This window comes from Oncorhynchus clarkii, chromosome 27 (genome assembly GCF_045791955.1).
Source record: "Oncorhynchus clarkii lewisi isolate Uvic-CL-2024 chromosome 27, UVic_Ocla_1.0, whole genome shotgun sequence".
NCBI lineage: Eukaryota > Metazoa > Chordata > Actinopteri > Salmoniformes > Salmonidae > Oncorhynchus > Oncorhynchus clarkii.
This window is the reverse complement of record NC_092173.1, coordinates 33,855,588-33,875,793: the sequence shown is the minus strand read 5'-3', so window position 1 is coordinate 33,875,793 and position 20,206 is coordinate 33,855,588. Positions and strand designations below refer to the sequence as shown.

Here is a 20,206-nt window from a genome sequence, read left to right as displayed (position 1 = left end):
GGATATCCTGCGCCAGCTCTGCGTACTGTGTCTCCGGTGCGTCTGTACAGCCCAGTGCGTCCTGTGCCTGCGTCCCGCATCTGCAGGGTGAAAATCCAGCCAGGACGGGTTGTGCAGGCTCCTCGCTCGAGACCTCCAGTGCTCCTCCACGGCCCAGTGTATCCGGTGCCTCTGCCTAGCACGGGGCCTCCTGAATGTCTCTCCAGCCTGGTGAGTCCTGTGCCTGCGCTGAGAAGCCTCCAGTGATGACCCATGGCACGAAGCCTCCAGTGATGATCCATGGCAAGAAGCCTCCAGTGAGATCCATGGCACGAAGCCTCCAGTGATGATCCATGGCAAGAGGCCTCCAGTGATGATCCATGGCAAGAGGCCTCCAGTGATGATCCATGGCAAGAAGCCTACAGTGGTGAGACATGGCACAAAGCCTCCAACGAGGGCCTCCAGTCCGGAGCCTCCAGCGACGTTCTCCAGTCCGGAGCCTCCAGCGACGTTCTCCAGTCCGGAGCCTCCAGCGACGTTCTCCAGTCCGGAGCCTCCAGCGACGTTCTCCAGTCCGGAGCCTCCAGTGACGTTCTCCAGTCCGGAGCCTCCAGCGACGTTCTCCAGTCCGGAGCCTCCAGCAACGACGTTCTCCAGCCTCCAGCAGCGACGGTCTCCAGTCCGGAGCTTCCAGCAACGACGGTGACCAGTCCGTAGCATCCAGCAACGAGAGTGACCAGTTCGGAGCCTCCAGCAACGAGGGTCCCCAGTCCGGGGCCCGCTACGAGGGTGCCCAGTCCGGGGCCTGCTACGAGGGGTGCCCAGTCCGGGGCCCACAACGAAGGTGCCCAGTCCGGGGCCCGCAACGAGGGTGCCAGTCCGGGGCCCGCAACGAGCGTCCCCAGTCCAGGGCCCGCAACGAGCTTCCCCAGTCCAGGGCCCGCAACGAGGGTCCCCAGTCCGGGGTCAGCGGCGAAGGTCCTCGCACTAGAGGCGCCACCAAAGTGGGCCAAGCCAGAGGTGGAGCGGGGTCTATGTCCCGCACCAATGCCGCCACCACGGATAGATGCCCACCCAGACCCTCCCGTATAGATTCAGGTTTTGCGGCCGGAGTCCGCACCTTTGGTGGGGGGCACTGTCACACCCTGACCTTAGAGATCCTTTCTATGTCTCAAAGGTCAGGGTGTGATTTGGGTGGGCATTCTACGTTTATTTTCTATGTTTTGTATTTCTTTGTTTTGGCCGGGTATGGTTCTCATTCAGGGACAGCTGTCTGTCGTTGTCTCTGATTGGGAACCATAAATAGGTAGGCTTTTCCCACCTGTGTTTTGTGGGTCGTTATTTTCTGTTCAGTTTTAATAAATAATCATGAACACGTACACCGCTGCGCTTTGGTCCACTCCTTCTTCATGCAACGACGAGCGTGACAGATGCCTGATTATTTTCTGTTCTACATGATCAAATTGTATTAGTCACATGTGCAGAATACACCTTGCAGTGAAATGATTCATTTCGAGCCCCTAACCAACAATGCAGTTTCAAATAAATACAGATAAGAATAAGAGATAAAAGTAACAAGTAATTAAAGAGCAGCAGTAAAATAACAATAGAGAGACTGTATACAGGGTGTACCGATGCAGAGTCAATGTGCGGGGACAACGGTTAGTTGAGGTAGTATGTAAATGTCGGAATAGCTATTCAAGTGACTATGCATAGATAACAGAGAGTTGCAGTGGTGTAAAGAGGGGTGAGAGGGAGGGGGGCACTGCAAATAGTCTGGGTAGCCATTTGACTAGATGATCAGGAGTCTTATGGCTTGGGGGTAGAAGCTGTTTAGAAGCCTCTTGCACCTAGACTTGGCGCTCTGGTACTGCCTTTCATGCGGTAGCAGAGAGAACAGTCTTTGACTGGGGTGGCTGGAGTCTTTGTCAATTTTTAGGGCCTTCCTCTGACCGCCTGTAATAGAGTATGGCAGGAAGCTTGGCCCCAGTGATGTACTGGGCCGTTAGTATTACTGTCTGTAGTGCCTTGCGGTCTGAGGCTGAGCAGTTGCTATACCAGGCAGTGATGCAACCAGTCAGGATGCTCTCGATGGTGCAGCTGATCATTAATTTCCCAGGATTAAATCAGTCCTTCCTTAGAGGGGAAAACTACAAATAAACAATGGAACTAACTTCAAGGTCCAGATTTGAATTTGAGGGGTATATATCATTAATTTTTGAATCCCAAAATGCACTTTCAAATTAATGCAATTCAATGCTAAATATCAATATATTAGATGCAAATAGATGCTAAATACATTTTTGTTTTGATAAATTTTTTATAAACAATATTCAATCATTAAGCATCTGTACAACATAATGTATTGTATGAAACTATTTGTAGTTACATAGCTAAATCATTAAGATACAGCAGAGACTCTCTTTCTGTGGACCAGTTCATCTTTTGAATCTTTTCATCAAGCTCTGTTTCATATATTTTGTCTTGAAACAGTATATCAGTAGATTGATCATAGGAGGGAGCAGGCTATACAACATGATAATAACAATATGTAAATCAGTGCTGAATCTAATGCCGGTATTACTGGACAGATAAAAACAAATTCTAGGTAGAATATAGAGGGCAATGATGATCAGCTGGCCACTGCAGATAGAAAGGGTTTTGAGGCGGCCTTTGGTGCTAGCAATCTTAAGAACTGCAACAATAATGTAGTCAATTGTCTAGATCAGATCACATTTTTAAGATAATACTGCAATAATCTAATTGTGATCCATTACTACATACGCTCTACGCTAACAATTGACATTTCAAAAACTGCATTTAATAGTAGATAATATTAAAAATGGTTAGAATGGGCTAAAATGTCAAGTTAAATTAATTTTGACTGACATTTAAATGAGTTGTCAACAGACATCAAACTAATCTAAATCAGGCGTGTCAAATCATTCCTTGGAGGCCTCAGCGTCAACTGATTTTCGTTATTTCCTTACAATTTGTTTGCAATTAAGACCTAGAGTATCAGGTGATTGGAGTTCCTAACTGAACAGTGACCAATTAAGACCTATAGTATCAGGTGAGGGGACTTCCTAACTAACCAGTGACCAATTAAGACCTAGAGTATCAGGTGAGGGGAGTTCCTAAATAACCAGTGACCTCCCGTGATCAGTAAAAGACAGGAGTGAAAACCTGTAGACACATTGCCTTCCATGAAATGAGTTTGACACCTGTGATCTAAATCAACCAAACCTTGACACTCTTGTTGATTCACAGTTAAATTGAGATACAAACCACTGATGAGTTTTAACAAATTCAATCAAAACTCAACATTGATTCAACATGATTACATTAATGATGAAATAACATGGGAACAATTTTGACTCAACCACTTTTTATTGGAACAAGCAAGAAACAAGAAATGGCTTTGGTAACCCTAACCATTACATATTTGGAGAAATGTCAGATCTCTTGAAAATATATTTCAGGCGCCCTCGAATCTCCTTGGTTTTGAGACAATACACAAGTGGGTTCACAAGAGAGGGGCCCAGAGTAGAGCCAATGACTAGGCCATTTCTGTGAGAGAGCGTGAGAACCAAACCAACCCTGGTGACCAATATTATCAACACCTTGGGTATAAAGAAGCAAGCCACCACTATCATGTGGGAGACACAGGTGTTAAATGTTTTCCTCCTGTCTTTGGATGAAGACATTTGTATCACTACATATACTATCTTCATGTATGAGATGATTATCAAGGCTAAAGTAACCCATAATACAGCAGTCCCCAAAGCAGAAATTGCATTGAAATAACGTGAAAGATTCACGCATGATGCTCTTATTAAGTTGGCATATTCACAAAAGCTGTATGGGAGTTTATTTGAGCCACAGAAGGGCAGATTGTTCACCAAGCCAGTCAACAAACTGGCAAACATGCAGCCTAGTGCCCAATTGGCTATTATAAGTAAACATACATTTGTATTAGTTAAGATAGTCTGATATCGAAGAGGATATGAAATTGCAATAAGGCGATCATAAGCCATCAGAGCAATTGCGAAGGGTTCCATAGAACTTCCAAAATGAAATAAGAAGCACTGTATCATGCAGGGTGTATAGGGGACTCTTCTCTCCTCACCAAGGAGAACGTTAAGCATTGTAACACTAATGCCGCTGGTGTAGACTATGTCTACCACTGCCAGCGAGCAAATAAAAAAGTACATGGGGGTATGCAGAGGCTTGTTGAATGCTATGACACAAATGTTAGTGATGCTTCCGATCAGAATGAGAAAGAGGACGAACAAAATGGCTAGTCCCACCACCTTTGGGTGTTGTACTTCATCCAATCCTGTGATGAGGAATTCTGTTACCGTATGTGTTGTTCTGTTGTTTGGCTCCATGTTCCTGTAAAATAATTTACCAAAATAAGAAGCAAAAGATTGTATATTGATCTACAGTGATTAGCAGAATATCTAATGGAGAGTGTGCCAGACAATTCTTCAATGTCGGCCAACATCACCAACTCCCAGCACTTGCTTGAATATAACAGCCATGTACCACTATCAGTACAGAATAACTCTGTGGTCACTGATATGGTTCAGTTTGTATTTACTGCTACATGATGGAATATCTGTGAAAAGAATTGCATAAAAACAGTCTGCATTGTCAAACTGGTGCATTGATTGTAACAGAAAATATATAATGTGAATCATCTAGAAAACATACTGTTGGTTACAAGGTCCAGTTATGTTAATGATTGTTAAGTTCAATACTTACCAGGCCAGCCTTGTGCGCCAGGTTTCACACACAGCTGGTAGATGACACTCTGAACCGACTGGCATTGGATGTCTCTGAATTTATCCTCTTTCTGAACCACCTTCTCTCAGCCACTTGAGGAATCCCACGTCATGATTCTCATTAGACAGCTACATACTGATTTGTTTCCAAAAACAGGTGTAGAAACTGCACACTAGAACATGCATACATGCTGATTGGCTCATAGGTCTATAAGGCACATAAAGATTGACATATTTTGAGTTTTTATTTATCTGTAATTGGTTGAATTGGGCTCTGCGTCCTTTCATGAGTGAACTGTAATCATAGAGCGCCAAATCCCTCATGAGACAACCCAATCTCTCTCATAAAACTTGCATTGATGACAATGGTGAATTCCATGCAGAGATCTCAAGATAGGACCTTGTCCTGTGAGGACATCCCTCCCCCCTGCTCTTTATTCAGTCACAACCAAAAATATCGGCACCCTTGATATAGATGAGCAAAAAAAGAATGTCAAATAAATCAAGGAAATACTGACCTATACTGTATGCACATTTTGAAAATACATTTTTTATACTAATACAATTGCTCAGAGAACAATATTTTCTTTCATAAGTAATACAAAAAATCTAAAAGATAGGTGTCAGAATTCTTATTAACAAAGTCATACAGAATGTTTTCAAAATGTTATCTGCATTAACATTGTTAATATTGTAACTATTGTTCTACAGTTCATCTCATTTTAAGTAACTGGATTTTGGCATTTCATGGCTTCCTGTTTCACTGGGTATAAAAATGAGGTAACACGCATCTAAAATCCATTTGTCATTCATCACCATAGACAAAGGCAATGAATGTCACGAATCCCGCCGAAGATGGTGCTTCTTCCTGTTCGGGCGGTGCTTGGCGGTCGTCATCGCCGGCCTACTACCTGCCACGATCCCCTTTTCTGTTTCATTTAGTTGTGTCTGATTAGTTGCACCTGTTTTGTGTTTAGGTTGTGATTGTGGGCTAATTAAACCCAGTAAGCCCACTGGCTTTTGTGTGGGCTTGTTTCTCTGTTCGTTTTGTGGATGTGATATTTTCTGTATTTCTCCAGACTGTCTGTGTCCTGTTTTTGGGTCGGTCATTGTATGCACCTGGTGTTTTGGCGTGACCTACTTTTCTCCGGAATAAATACAGTTGTCCTTTACCCTTTGCTCTCTGAGCCTGACTCCGCATCCGAGACTGAATCCGCGTCAGGCTAGGTGGGCCATGTTCTTTACACGATTTAGATTTACGATCTCTTATATACCAGGTTCCCTTAACACTAAGGCCGACGAAGTGTCCCGTCTCTATGACACTGAGGACCGGTCCATTGATCCTACTCCCATCCTTCCAGCCTCTAGGCTGGTGGCTCCGGTGGTATGGGAGGTGGACGCGGACATCGAGCGGGCGTTGAGGTTGGAACCTGCGCCTTCACAGTGTCCGTCCGGTCTCAGGTACGTGCCGCTTGGTGTCCGTGATCAATTGATTCGGTGGGCTTCAGGTCATCCAGGGATTGCGAGGACAGTGCGGGGTCTTAGGGGGAAATACTGGTGGCCAAGGACGTGAGGCTCTATGTCTCCTCCTGTTCGGTATGCGCCCAGAGTAAGGCTCCTAGGCACCTGCCTAGAGGGAAGTTACAGCCCCTCCCGGTTCCAAAATGGCCCTTGTCTCATCTATCGGTGGACTTTCTTACTGATCTTCCCCCATCTCAGGGGAACACTACCATTCTGGTCGTTGTGTATCGGTTCTCTAAGTCCTGCCGTCTCCTCCCATTGCCTGGTCTCCCTACGGCCCTCCAGACTGGTGGAGGCTCTATTTACCCACGTCTTCCGGCACTACGGGGTGCCGGAGGACATCGTATCTGATCGAGGTCCCCAGTTCACATCCCGTGTTTGGAGGGCGATTATGGAGCGTCTGGGGGTCTCGGTCAGCCTGACTTCTGGTTGTCACCCAGAGAGTAATGGGCAGGTGGAGAGAGTGAACCAGAAAGTAAGTAGGTTTCTGAGGTCGTATTGCCAGGACCGGCCAGGAGAATGGGCGAGGTACATCCCATGGGCGGAGTTGGCCAAGAACTCACTCTGTCACTCCCCCATGAACATGTTGCCGTTTCAATGCGTGCTGGTCCTGGCTACGGGGTATCAGAGTCAGACCGAAGCTCCTGCAGTGGAGGAGTGGGTAGAGCGCTCTAGGGAGACCTGGCGGGCAGTCCAGGACTCTCTCAAGCTGGCCAGTGGAGGGCAGAAGAAGAGCGCTGACCGCCACCTCAGTGAGGTCCCTGTGTTCGCACCAGGGGACAGGGTCTGTCTCTCGCCCCGAAAACCTACCCCACTGCCTGCCCTACCGGAAGCTGGGACCGCAGTGTGTGGGGCCATTTAAAGTACTGAGGAGGATAAACGAGGTGTGTTATAGATTGCAACTTCCCTCTTACTATCGCATTAACCCCTCGTTTCATGTGTCTCTCCTCAGGCCGGTGGTAGCTGGTCCCCTTCAAGAAGGCGAGGTGCCGGAGGTCCCTCCTCCACCTCTGGACATCGAGGGGTCGCCGACGTACACAGTATGAGCTATTCTAGACTCGAGACGCCGGGTGAGGGGCCTGCAGTACCTCGTAGACTGGGAGGGGTACGGTCCGGAGGAGAGGTGCTGGGTACCGGGGGGGGGGGCATTCTAGATCCTTCTCTCTTGAGGGACTTCCACCGCCTCCACCCTGCGCCTCGCCCTCCGGGTCGCCCTCGAGGCCGGGGTCGGCGTGTTGCGGGAGCTGCGCGTCAGGAGGGGGTACTGTCATGAATCCCGCCGAAGATGGTGCCTCTTCCTGTTCGGGCGGCGCTCGGCGGCCGTCGTCGCCGGCCTACTAGCTGCCACCGATCCCCTTTTCTGTTTCATTTAGTTGTGTCTGATTAGTTGCACCTGTTTTGTGTTTAGGTTGTGATTGTGGGCTATTTAAACCCAGTAAGCCCGCTGGCTTTTGTGTGGGCTTGTTTCTCTGTTCGTTTTGTGGATGTGATATTTTCTGTATTTCTCCGGACTTTTTGTGTCCTGTTTTTGGGTCGGTCATTGTATGCGCCTGGTGTTTTGGCGTGACCTACTTTTCTCCAGAATAAATACAGTTGTCCTTTACCCTTTGCTCTCTGAGCCTGACTCCGCACCCACTACTCCTAGAAGTCATAACAATGAACTCACAAACGAAAAGAAACAAATGGTTGTTGACTTTCATACATCAGGTAGATCTATCAGTCTCTCGGTCCCAGATTTGACGCACCTGTACTGTCTCCGCCTTTTACACTGAACAAAAATATGCAACAATTTCAAAGTTTTTACTGAGTTACAGTTCATATAAGGAAATCCGTCAATTGAAATAAATGCATTAGGCCATAAGCTATGGATTTCACATGACTGGGAAGAAAGATATGCCTCTGTCACAGATACCTTGAAGAAAATAGGGGCGTGGATTGGAAAACCAGTCAGTATCTGGTGTGACCACCATTTGCCTAATGCTGCGCGACACATCGCATGGAGTTGATCAGGCTGTTGATTGAAGCCTGTGGAATGTTGTCCTACCCCTCTTCAATGGCTGTGTGAAGTTGCTAGGGACACTCTGTCGTCCACGTTGGTCCAGATCATCCCAAACATGCTGAATGAGTGACAACATGTGAGTATGGAGGCCATGGATGAACTGGGACATTTCCAGCTTCTAGGAATCTGCTGACAATGGCCTCCATACTCACATGTTGTCACTCATTCAGCAGATTCCTTGTGACAATGGGCAGTGCATTATCAAACTAAAACATGAAGTGATTGCGGCAGATGAATGTCACAACAATGTGCCTCAGGATCACGGTATCACTGTGCATTCAAATTGCCGTCAAAAAAATGCAGTTGTGTTTGTTGTCTGTAGCTCATGCCTGACCATACCATAACCCCACCGCCACCATGGGACACTCCGTTCACAACGTTGTCGTTAGCAAACCGCTCACTGAGATTCATCCATGAAAAGCACACTTCTCCTGACCTGGCGAGGTTACACGTGGTCTGTGGTTGTGAGACCGGTTGGACATACTGACAAATTCTCTTAAAGACACTGGAGGCGGCTTAATATAAAAAATTTGACATTCAATTCTCTGGCAACAGCTCTGGTGGACATTCCTGCCAATTGCACACTCCCTCAAAATTTCAGACATCTGTGATGATTGAGTTGGAGACATGCATAGACACGTATTCAAGAATGAACAGGGAGTACTGGCGGGGGCTCAACATCCACCCCTGTGGGGCCCCCGTTTTGAGGGTCAACATTGCGGAGGTGTTGCAGCCTACCTTCACCACCTGGGGCACTATGGTTTTGAAGGCTGAGCTGTAGTCTATGAACAGCATTCTTACATAGGTATTACATAGGTATTCCTCTTGTCCAGGTGGGATAGGGCAGTGTGCAGTGCAATGGCCATTGCGACGTCTGTGGATCTGTTGGGGCGGTATGCACATTGTTGTGAGTCTAGGGTGTCGGGTAAGGTGCAGGTGATATGATCCTTAACTAGCCTCTCAAAGCATTTCATGATGTCAGAAGTGAATGCTACCAGGCGATAGTAGTTTAGTTCACTTAGTTTCGCTATCTTTGGTACTAGAACAATGGTGGACATCTTGAAGCAAGTGGGGACAACAGACTGGGATAGGGGGAGATTGAGTATGTCCATAAACCATCCAGCCAGACTTGGCCAGAGGTCAGAGCTCATCTGTTTGTACCTATCCATGTTCCCAGTCACCTTTCTGTTGTAAAATACAATGGTCTGCACATTTTATTTGGTGTGAATCCTGCCATCTATCCATGGTTAGGAGCAGGATGGTGGTGTGATCTGATTTGCTGAAGGGAGGGTGGGGGAGGGCCTTGTAGCCGTCCTGGAAGGGATTGTAACAACGGTCAAGCGTGTTCTCTCCACGTATAGCACAGGAGATGTATTTGGTAGAATTTTGAGAGCATTATCCTCAGATTTCCTTTATAAAAGTCCCCAGCATCAATAACTGCCGTATTAGGATATAATCACCGCCGTCGAAAGAACTGGACCAAAGCGCAGCGTGGTCAGCGTACATATTACTTTTATTAGAAATGACACCGACAAAAACAATAAACAATCCAAAACAATTGTGAAGCTTAAGGGCTATGTGCGAAAAACAAAGTTAACCTCCCACACAGAAAGGAGGTAAAAGGGCTACCTAAGTATGGTTCCCAATCAGATACAACGATAGACAGCTGTCCCTGATTGAGAATCATACCCGGCCAAAACATAGAAATACAAAATCATAGAAAAACAAAACATAGAAAGCCTACCCCACATCACACCCTGACCTCACCTAAATAGAGAAATAAAATGGCTCTCTAAGGTCAGGGCGTGACAGATATACCATTTCCAGTTTGCACAAAGACCAGTGTAGTTCCTTCTGAGCCGTCGCTGTTTCGGCTTGGGGGGAAAATAACCAAATAAAGTTTTCTCGGCAGCTAATGTGGTCGACATTTGATGGTGATGTATTCCAGATTGGGAAAACAAAAGAAATTACAGCCCATTATGGCACTGCTGCAACAATAAAGAGTATTCAGGAATCCTTATAACAAGACACCTTATAAATCGAATCCTTAGTAGAAACAAAATCAAATTGGACACCCTGCCTCTGTTTTGTTTCTTAGGCCAGGAGAAATGCAACCACTCTCAAATTCATAGACAGAACTATGGATGCAAGGAATGACCATCCATGATATAAATGTTTTTATTGTCACCATGTTTTAAGGCTATTCAGTGTTTGCTTACATTTAAATTGTTTACAAATATTGGAGTAAAACAAGCTTATATTTAGGTTGTGCTGGTGGTGTGACTGTTCAACTAAAATCATGACGCATGTATAAGTTATATTGTTGAAGAAACAATGGCTATATATCAGGTTATTCAAATCTGACCCGACGAGGTCCGGCGCCTGATTCCTTTCTGTTCTACCTGATCAAATCAAATCGTATTTGTCACATGTGCCGAATACAACAGGTGTTCACCTTACAGTGAAATGATTACTTACGAGCCCCTAACCAACAATGCAGTTTCAAAAAAATACAGATTAGAGTAAGAGATAAAATAATCAATTAATTAAAGAGCAGCAGTAAAATAACAGTAGCGAGACTGTATACAGGGGGTACCGATACAGAGTCAATGTGCGGGGGCATCGGTTTAGTTGAGATATTATGTACATGTAGGTAGAGTTATTAAAGTGACTATGCAATAGATGACAACAGAGAGTAGCAGTGGTGTAAAGAGGGGGTGAGAGGGAGGGGGGGACACTGCAAATAGTCTGGGTAGCCATTTGACTAGATGTTCAGGAGTCTTATGGCTTGGGGGTAGAAACTGTTTAGAAGCTTCTTGGACCTAGACTTGGCGCTCCGATACTGCTTGCCGTGTGGTAGCAGAGAGAACAGTCTATCACCAGGGTGGCTGGAGTCTTTGACAATTTTCAGGGCCTTCCTCTGACACCGCCTGGTATAGAGGTCCTGTATGGCAGGAAGCTTGGCCCCAGTAATGTACTGTGCCGTTCGTACTAATGTCTGTAGTGCCTTGCGGTCGGAGGCCAAGCAGTTGCCATACCAGGCAGTGATGCAACCAGTCAGATGCTTTCGATGGTGCAGCTGATCATTAATATCCCAGGTTTAAATCAGTCCTTGTTTAGATGGGAAGAATAAAAAAACAACAATGGAACTAACTTCAAGGTCCAGATTTGAATTTGAGGGGTATATATAATTCATTTATGGGTCCAAAAATGCACTTTCAAATTAAACATTTATTAAGCAGTTCCAGTTCCAATAACAATACATGAGATAAAAATGGATGATAAATAAATTTTGTTTTGATACATTTTTTATAAACAATATTAAATCATTAAGCATCTGTACAACATAATGTATTGTATGAAACTATTTGTAGTTACATAGCTAAATCATTAAGATACAGCAGAGACTCTCTTTCTGTGGACCAGTTCATCTTTTGAATCTTTTCATCAAGCTCTGTTTTATATCTTTTGTCTTGAAACAGTATATCAGTAGATTGATCATAGGAGGGAGCAGGCTATACAACATGATAATAACAATATGTAAATCAGTGCTGAATCTAATGCCGGTATTACTGGACAGATAAATACAAATTCTAGGTAGAATATAGAGGGCAATGATGATCAGCTGGCCACTGCAGATAGAAAGGGTTTTGAGGCGGCCTTTGGTGCTGGCAATCTTAAGAACTGCAACAATAATGTAGTCAATTGTCTAGATCAGATCATATTTACAAGATAATACTGCAATAATCTAATAGTGGTCTATTACTACATATGCTTTACGATAACACTTGACATTTCAATAAAATTGCATTTAACAGTAGATAACATTTAATACGGTTCGAATGGGCTAAAATGTCAAATCAAATCAATTTTGACTGACGTTTATATTTTGTTGTCAAAAGACATCAAACTAATGTAAATCAGGCGTGTCAAACTCATTCTTTGGAGGGCTCAGTGTCTACTGATTTTTCTTTTTTCCTGACAATTTGTGTGCAATTAAGACCTAGAGTATCAGGTGAGGGGAGTTCCTAACTAACCAGTGACCAATTAAGACCTAGAGTATCAGGTGAGGGGAGTTCCTAACTAACCAGTGACCAATTAAGACCTAGAGTATCAGGTGAGGGGAGTTCCTAACTAACCAGTGACAAATTAAGTCCTAGAGTATCAGGTGAGGGGAGTTCCTAACTAACCAGTGACCAATTGGACCTAGAGTATCAGGTGAGGGGAGTTCCTAACTAACCAGTGAACCCCTGTGATCAGTAAAAGACAGGAGTGAAAACCTGCAGACACATTGCCTTCCATGGAATGAGTTTGACACCTGTGATCTAAATCAACCAAACTTTGACACTCTTGTTGATTCACAGTTGAAACCTGACTGGTTAAGTTGAGATATCACAAATGACTTTTAACAAATTCAATCACAACTCAACATTGATTCAACATGATTACAATGATGATGAAATAACATGGAAACAATATTGACTCATCCACTTTTTTTGGAACAAGCAAGAAACAAGAAATGTCTTTGGTAACCCTAACCATTACATATTTGGACTAATTTCGGATCTCTTGAAAATATATTTCAGGCGCCCTCGAATCTCCTTGGTTTTGAGACAATACACAAGTGGGTTCACAAGAGAGGGGCCCAGAGTAGAGCCAATGATTAGGCCATTTCTGTGAGAGAGCGTGAGAACCAAACCAACCCTGGTGACCAATATTAACAACACCTTGGGGATAAAGAAGCAAGCCACCACTATCATGTGGGAGACACAGGTGTTAAATGTTTTCCTCCTGTCTTTGGATGAAGACATTCGTATCACTACATAAACTATCTTCATGTATGAGAAGAATATCAAGGCTAAATTAACCCATAATATGGTGGTCGCCACAGTAGAAGCTACACTGAAATAAAATGTAGGATTCACACATGCTGCTCTTACTAATGCTGCATATTCACAAAAGCTGTATGGGAGTTTATTTGAGCCACAAAAGGGCAAATTGTTCACCAAGCCAGTCCACAAACTGGCAAATATGCAGCCTAGTGCCCAAGTCGCTATTACAAGTAAACATACATTTGTATTAGTTAAGATAGTCTGATATCGAAGAGGATACGAAATTGCAATAAGGCGATCATAAGCCATCAGAGCAATAGCGAAGGGTTCCATAGTGCTTCCTAAATGAAATAAGAAGCACTGTATCATGCAGGGTGCATAGGGGACTCTTCTCTCCTCACCAAGGAGAACGTTAAGCATTGTCACACTAATGCCGCTGGTGTAGACTATGTCTACCACTGCCAGCGAGCAAATAAAAAAGTACATGGGGGTATGCAGAGGCTTGTTGAATGCTATGACACAAATGTTAGTGATGCTTCCGATCAGAATGAGAAAGAGGACGAACAAAATGGCTAGTCCCACCACCTTTGGGTGTTGTACTTCATCCAGTCCTGTGATGAGGAATTCTGTTACCGTATGTGTTGTTCTGTTGTTTGGCTCCATGTTCCTGTAAAATACGTTACAACAAAAAAAGAGGCAGAATATTGTAAATTGATCTACAATTATTTGCAGAATCTCTAATGGAGAGTGAGCCAGACAATTCTTCAATGTAGGCCAACATCACCAACTCCCAGCACTTGCTTGAATATAACAGCCATGTACCACTATCAGTACAGAATAACTCTGTGGTCACTGATATGGTTCAGTTTGTATTTACTGCTACATGATGGAATATCTGTGAAAAGAATTGCATAAAAACAGTCTGCATTGTCAAACTGGTGCATTGATTGTAACAGAAAATATATAATGTGAATCATCTAGAAAACATACTGTTGGTTACAAGGTCCAGTTATGTTAATGATTGTTAAGTTCAATACTTACCAGGCCAGCCTTGTGCGCCAGGTTTCACACACAGCTGGTAGATGACACTCTGAACCGACTTGCATTGGATGTCTCTGAATTTATCCCCTTTCTGAACCACCTTCTCTCAGCCACTTGAGGAAACCCACGTCATGATTCTCATTAGACACACACACAAACACACACATGCATACCTTTTTTTTCGCACTATTGGTTAGAGCCTGTAAGTAAGCATTTCACTGTAAGCTCTACGCCTGTTGTATTCGGCGCATGTGACAAATAAACTTTAATTTGATTAGACAGCCACATACCGATTTGTATCCAAAAACAGGTGTAGAATCTGCACACTTGAACATGCGTACAAGCTGATTGGCTCAGAGGTCCATAAGACACATAAAGACGGACATGTTTTTAGTTGTCCTTTAACTGTAATTGGTTGATTTGGGCCCTGAGTCCTTTCATGAGTGAACTGTAATCATAGAGCACCAAATCCCTCATGAGACAACCCAATCTCTCTCATAAATCATGCATTGATGACAATGGTGAATTCCATGCACATATCTCAAGATAGGACCTTGTCCTGTGAGGACATCCCTCCCCCCTGCTCTTTATTCAGTCACAACCAAAATTATCGGCACCCTTGATATAGATGAGCAAAAAAGACTATAAAATAAATCATAGAAATACTGAGCTATACTGTATGCACATTTTGTAAATACATTTTTTATACTAATACAATTGCTCGGAGAACAATATTTTCTTTCATAACCAATCAGTCTCTCGGTACTGTCTCCGCCTTTTACACTGAACAAAAATATGCAACAATTTCAAAGTTTTTATTGAGTTACAGTTCATATAAGGAAATCCGTCAATTGAAATAAATGCATTAGGCCCTAATCTATGGATTTCACATGACTGAGAAGAAAGATATGCCTCTGTCACAGGTACCTTGAAGAAAATACGGGCGTGGATTGGAAAACCAGTCAGTATCTGGTGTGACCACCATTTGCCTAATGCAGCGTGACACATCGCATGGATTGATCAGGCTGTTGATTGAAGCCTGTGGAATGTTGTCCTACTCCCCTTCAATGGCTGTGTGAAGTTGCTAGGGACACGCTGTCGTGCATGTTGGTCCAGATCATCCCAAACATGCCCAATGAGTGACAACCGGTGAGTATAGAGGACATGGAGGAACTGGGACATTTTCAGCTTCCAGGAATTGGAAGGAACTGACAGTTTGTGCAGAAATTCTTTGATTGTACATACACACAGTTTCTTCAGCTGTCCAGGTGGCTGGTCTGCAGATCCTCGCGACATGGGGCAGAGCATTATCAAACTGAAACATGAAGTGATGGCGGCGGATGAATTGCACGACAATGTGCCTCAAGATCCCGTCACGGTATCGCTGTGCATTCAAATTGCCGTCAATAAAATGCAATTGTGTTTGTGTCTCTAGCTTATGCCTGCCCATACCATAACCCCACCGCCAACGTGGGGCACTCCGATCACAACGTTGTCATTAGCAAACTGCTCACTCACATGACTCCACACGCGCTGTCTGCCATCTGCCAGTTTTACAGATGAAACTCAGAATCATCCATGAAAAGCACACTTCTGCAGCATGCCAGTGACCATTGAAAGTGAGCATTTTCCCACTGAAGTTGGTTACGATGCCAAACTGCAGTCAGGTCAAGACCCTGGTGAGGACTACGAGCACGCAGATGAGCTTTCCTGAGATGGTTTCTGACAGTTTGTGCAGAAATTCTTTGGTTGTGCATATCCACAGTTTCTTCAGCTGTCCAGGAGGCTGGTCTCAGACGATCCTGCAGGTGAAGAAGCTGGATGTGGAGGTCCTGGAATGGCCAGTTTACACATGGTCTGTGGTTGTGAGGCCGGTTGGAGGTACTGACAAATTCTCTAAAACGACAGTGGAGGTGGATTCTAATAGAGAAATTGACATTAAATTCTCTGGCATAAGCTCTGTTGGACATTCCTGCAGTCAGCAAGCTAATTGCACACTCCCTCAAAACTTTAGACATCTGTGGCATTGAATTGCATGACAAAACTGCACATTTTAGAGGGGACTTTTATCATCCCCAGGACAAGGTGCACCTGTGTAATTATCATGCTGTTTAATCAGCTTCTTGATATGCCACACTTGACAGGTGGATGGATTATCTTGGTAAAAGAGAAATGCTCACTAACAGGGATGTAAACCAATTCGTACACAACATTGGAGAGAAACACGTTTTTTTTTGGCGTATGAAACATTTCTGGGAAGTTTAATTTCAGCTCATTAAACATGGGACCAACATTTGACACGTTCCGTTTAATTTTTTTTTCAGCGCAGTAGGTAGAGGAGTGAACAAGCCGTGGCTTGGGTGGCTGGGGTTCTTGATGATCTTCTTGGCCTTCCTATGAGACTGGGTGATGTAGATGTCCAGGAAGGCAGTTAGTGTGCCCCTGATGATGCTTTGGGCTGACCACACCTGCGATTGCGGGTTGTGCAGTTGCAGTACTAGGCCTTGATACAGCCCAACAGAATGCTCTCGATGGTGCATCTATAGAAGTTTGTGATGTTCTTAGTGGTAAGCCCACATTTCTTCAGCCTCCTGAGGTTGATGAGGCACTATTGTGCATTTTTCTCAATTTTGTCTGTTTGAAGGGACCATTTCTGGTCCTCAGTAGCATGCATGCCAAATAACTTTAAGCTGCGGCACATCAATGTGGATGGGGGCATTCTCTCTCTGCTGTCTCCTGTATTCCACGATCACCTCTATAGTTTTGCTGACATTGAGCGAGAGGTAATGTTCCTGTCACTATTCCGCCAGGGCCCTCACCTCCTCCCTATAGGCTGTCTCTGCAATGTTGATAATCAGGCCTACCACTGTTGTGTTTTCAGCAAACTTGATGATTGAGTTGGAGACATGCATGGACAAGCATTCAAGGATGAACAGGGAGAACAGGCGGGGGCTCAACACACACCCCTGTGGGGCCCCCGTATTGAGGGTCAGCATGGTGGAGGTGTTGCTGCCTACCTTCACCACCTGGGGCACTATGGTTTTGAAGGCTGAGCTGTAGTCTATGAACAGCATTCTTACATAGGTATTCCTCTTGTCCAGGTGGGATAGGGCAGGGTGCAGTGCAATGGCCATTGCGACGTCTGTGGATCTGTTGGGGTGGTATGCAAATTGTTGTCTAGGGTGTCGGGTAAGGTGATATGATCCTTAACTAGCCTCTCAAAGCACTTCCTGATGTCAGAAGTGAATGCTACCAGGCGATAGTAGTTTAGATCACTTACCTTCGCTATCTTTGGTACAGGAACAATGGTGGCATCTTGAAGCAAGTGTGGACAACAGACTGGGATAGGGGGAAATTGAGTATGTCCATAAACTCTCCGGCCAGACTTTGCCAGAGGTCAGAGGTCAAAGCTAATCTGTCTGTACCCGTCCATGTTCCCAGTCACCTTACCGTGGTAAAATAGAGTTCACATTTTTTTTTGTGTGATTCCTGCCATCTATCCATGGGTAGGAGCAGAATGGTGGTGTGATCTGATTTGCCCGAAGGGAGGGTCGGGGAGGGCCTTGTAGCCGACCCGGAAGGGAGAGTAACAAAGGTCAAGCAGGTTCTCTCCACGTGTAGCACAGGAGATATGTTTGGTAGAATTTTGAGAGCATTATCCTCAGATTTCCTTTATTAAAGTCCCCAGCAACAATAAATGCCATATTAGCATGTGCCATTTCCAGTTTGCACAAAGACCAGCGTAGTTCCATTTGAGCCGTCGCTGTTTCGGCTTGGGGGTAAAATAACCAAAGAAAATTTTCTTGGCAGCTAATGTGGTCGACGTTTGATGGTGATGTATTCCAGATTGGGAAAACAAAAGGAATTACAGCCCATTATGGCACTGCTGCAACAATAAAGAGTATTCAGGAATCCTTATAACAAGACACCTTATAAATCGAATCCTTAGTAGAAACAAAATCAAAGTGGACACCCTGCCTCTGTTTTGTTTCTTAGGCCAGGAGAAATGCAACCACTCTCAAATTCATAGACAGAACTATGGATGCAAGGAATGACCATCCATGATATACATTTTTTATTGTCACCATGTTTTAAGGCTATTCAGTGTTGCTTACATTTAAATTGTTTACAAATATTGGAGTAAAACAAGCTTCAATTTAAGTTGTGCTGGTGGTGCGACAGTTCAACTAAACTCATGACGCATGTATAAGTTATATTGTTGAAGAAACAATGGCTATATATCAGGGCTATTCAAATCTGACCCTACGAGGTCTGGCGCTGTCACGCCCTGACCTTAGAGCTTTTTATGTCTCTATTTTGGTTTGGTCAGGGTGTGATTTGGGTGGGCATTCTATGTTCATTTTTCTATGTTTTGTATTTCTTTGTTTTGGCCAGAGACAGCTGTCTATCGTTGTCTCTGATTCGGAACCATACTTAGGTAGCCTTTTCCCACCTGTGTTTTGTGGGTCGTTATTTTCTGTTCAGTTTTAATAAATAATCATGAACACGTACACCGCTGCGCTTTGGTCCACTCCTTCTTCATGCAACGACGAGCGTGACAGATGCCTGATTATTTTCTGTTCAGTTTTAATAAATAATCATGAACACGTACACCGCTGTGCTTTGGTCCACTCCTTCTTCATGCAACGACGAGCGTGACAGATGCCTGATTATTTTCTGTTCTACATGATCAAATTGTATTAGTCACATGTGCAGAATACAACAGGTGTAGGTAGACCTTACAGTGAAATGATTCATTTCGAGCCCCTAACCAACAATGCAGTTTAAAAAAATACAGATAAGAATAAGAGATAAAAGTAACAAGTAATTAAAGAGCAGCAGTAAAATAACAATAGAGTGACTGTATACAGGGTGTACCGATGCAGAGTCAATGTGCGGGGACAACGATTAGTTGAGGTAGTATGTACATGTAGGAAGAGTTATTCAAGTGACTATGCATAGATGACCACAGAGAGTTGCAGTGGTGTAAAGAGGGGGTGAGAGGGAGGGGGGGGACACTGCAAATAGTCTGGGTAGCCATTTGACTAGATGATCTGGAGTCTTATGGCTTGGGGGTAGAAGCTGTTTAGAAGCCTCTTGCACATAGACTTGGCGCTCCGGTACTGCCTTTCATGCGGTAGCAGAGAGAACAGTCTATGACTGGGGTGGCTGGAGTCTTTGTCAATTTTTAGGGCCTTCTTCAGACACCGCCTGGTATAGAGGTCCTGTATGGCAGGAAGCTTGGCCCCAGTGATGTACTGGGCCGTTCGTATTACTGTCTGTAGTGCCTTGCGGTCGGAGGCTTAGCAGTTGCTATACCAGGCAGTGATGCAACCAGTCAGGATGCTCTCGATGGTGCAGCTGATCATTAATTTCCCAGGATTAAATCAGTCCTTCCTTAGAGGGGAAAACTACAAATAAACAATGGAACTTACTTCAAGGTCCAGATTTGAATTTGAGGGGTATATATCATTAATTTATGAATCCAAAAATGCACTTTCAAATTAATGCAATTCAATGCAAAATATATTAGATACAAATAGATGCTAAATTCATTTTTGTTTTGATACATTTTAAACAATATTAAATCATTAAGCATCTGTACAACATAATGTATTGTATGAAACTATTTGTAGTTACATAGCTAAATCATTAAGATACAGAAGAGACTCTCTTTCTGTGGACCAGTTAATCTTTTGAATCTTTTCATCAAGATCTGTTTTATATATTTTGTCTTGAAACAGTATATCAGTAGATTGATCATAGGAGGGTGCAGGCTATACAACATGATAATAACAATATGTAAATCAGTGCTGAATCTAATGCCGGTATTACTGGACAGATAAATACAAATTCTAGGTAGAATATAGAGGGCAATGATGATCAGCTGGCCACTGCAGATAGAAAGGGTTTTGAGGCGGCCTTTGGTGCTGGCAATCTTAAGAACTGCAACAATAATGTAGTCAATTGTCTAGATCAGATCACAT

General features: G+C 44.1%; 1 protein-coding gene across 1 annotated transcript; it reads right to left on the bottom strand.

The window, feature by feature from the left end:
• Positions 1-12,887: 12,887 nt before the first annotated feature.
• LOC139385772 (olfactory receptor 9I1-like) lies at positions 12,888-13,841 on the bottom strand. The gene is made up of 2 exons (XM_071131028.1): positions 13,459-13,841; positions 12,888-13,248 (listed from the first exon to the last, which is right to left on the bottom strand). Exons 1-2 carry the CDS (start codon positions 13,839-13,841, stop codon positions 12,888-12,890), a joined length of 744 nt encoding a protein of 247 aa, XP_070987129.1.
• Positions 13,842-20,206: the final 6,365 nt, after the last annotated feature.